Source organism: Capsicum annuum, chromosome 8, assembly GCF_002878395.1.
Source record: "Capsicum annuum cultivar UCD-10X-F1 chromosome 8, UCD10Xv1.1, whole genome shotgun sequence".
NCBI classification, from domain to species: Eukaryota; Viridiplantae; Streptophyta; class Magnoliopsida; order Solanales; family Solanaceae; genus Capsicum; species Capsicum annuum.
This window is the reverse complement of record NC_061118.1, coordinates 36,586,444-36,587,831: the sequence shown is the minus strand read 5'-3', so window position 1 is coordinate 36,587,831 and position 1,388 is coordinate 36,586,444. Positions and strand designations below refer to the sequence as shown.

Sequence of the window (1,388 nt, the reverse complement as noted above, 5' to 3'; positions counted from 1 at the left end):
TGGGCTAATCATAGACGTAAAAATAATGGTATTGGTCTCATTTTAGAACAACTAGATCAGTATTTTTCTAATAATTCAAATTGAACTGTATAATGATTACATTCTGGGATGCTTTATTAATGAAATCTGTAGTTTAGTGGTGTACTCAGTTTACCTCCTCCTTGTCTTGTGCTTTGTCTTTATTGTTAAGACTCCTGTCTCTGTTATCCAAAATTTTGAATGGTTTGATCTTCTTGGGGGCTACTAAATGGTCCCCTTTGGTTAAATACTTTGCATGAAGGCTGGTTATGAAGGAAGCTCCAAAAAATGTGTACAGATTAACTTCAAAAATTTGTTTTATTGACGGATAACACCGACCTTTCACCAAGTAATGCCGTCCAATTATATATCCCCTTTGGTTGGGTAAGTTCAATGATGAACTGGCTAAAATGGATCCTTATATCAGAAAAGGATGGGCTGTAATCAGTCAACATCTAGTTGATCTGTTATATTTCTGTTTAAGATTCACTAACCTCAATGGAAAGGTGTCCTTTCCCTTTCTTGTTGCAAGCTGTATCTTATCCTCGTCTATCTCTGGATTTTATTTTTCCAATTACAGTGTCATTTTTTGTCATGCTTTATATTATTTTCTAATTAAAGCAAGTTTTTCCATGAAACTTGAATCCCTAAAGCCGCCTCTAATCAAGGTACTTCTTCTTTCAAAAGAATCACTGAAACATTTTGTCTATACTTGGTGAATGTGCTAAGTTTGGACTAGTTAGAGATCACACAATCAATTTGTGCCTGCATTTTCGAGAATGAAACCCTTTGATAGGATATAGAGGAAATTTGAAGCATTTCACTATATCGTCTTCAACTAAATAGAAAGGCTAAAGAAAACACATGACAACCTGAAAAATAAACCAAACCGTTAGTTGATCAATGCCTTGTGAGAGCTACTAAGCCATAAAGTCAGATTACGAGGGTTAAGATAAAAAGAGATATAAACGTCTAGTATGCTTTGAGTTCTAGTTCCCAGCTTGGATGGTACGAGAGATGAGGTTTTTTTATGTGAAGTGTCATACCTATGTTAGTAAATACCAGCTTGGTAGTTGGGATGTAACTATCTTTGGGTCTTAAGAAAATTTATTTTCTTAATGCAGGATCTGCAGTATGATTCTGTCGATTCACTTCACCATTTAAAGCATTTTGTAGCAAGGTAAACATTCTGTGACTAGAGAAATGCTTAGATGTTTGCATTTTGGTGTTGAAGCAACTAACTAGAGTGATTGCTTTTGCTTTCACAGAAGGGAAGCCCCTTGGAAGATAGATGGTGAATCAACCGGAGTCTCCTCCAAACTAAAAGTTACTTGAGCAGGAGCTACTGAATTTGGAAAAAATTGGGAAGA

At 35.5% G+C, this 1,388-nt stretch overlaps 1 protein-coding gene across 1 annotated transcript; it reads left to right on the top strand.

The window, feature by feature from the left end:
• The first annotated feature begins 400 nt into the window (after window positions 1–400).
• LOC107857230 lies at window positions 401–1,368 on the top strand. The gene is made up of 3 exons (XM_047394371.1): window positions 401–686; window positions 1,143–1,198; window positions 1,287–1,368. The coding sequence occupies exons 1-3, from the start codon at window positions 429–431 to the stop codon at window positions 1,351–1,353; spliced, it is 381 nt and encodes a 126-aa protein (XP_047250327.1). The 5' UTR covers window positions 401–428; the 3' UTR covers window positions 1,354–1,368.
• The last annotated feature ends 20 nt before the right edge of the window (window positions 1,369–1,388 follow it).

Bases quoted from the DNA above. Each gene is read 5' to 3' on its own strand.
- LOC107857230 (XM_047394371.1), top strand. From the start codon at position 429: ATGGATCCTTATATCAGAAAAGGATGGGCTGTAATCAGTCAACATCTA. The intron at 687-1,142 runs GTACTTCTTCTT...TTCTTAATGCAG, and splicing joins TAAAGCCGCCTCTAATCAAG to GATCTGCAGTATGATTCTGT. The intron at 1,199-1,286 runs GTAAACATTCTG...TTGCTTTCACAG, and splicing joins TTAAAGCATTTTGTAGCAAG to AAGGGAAGCCCCTTGGAAGA.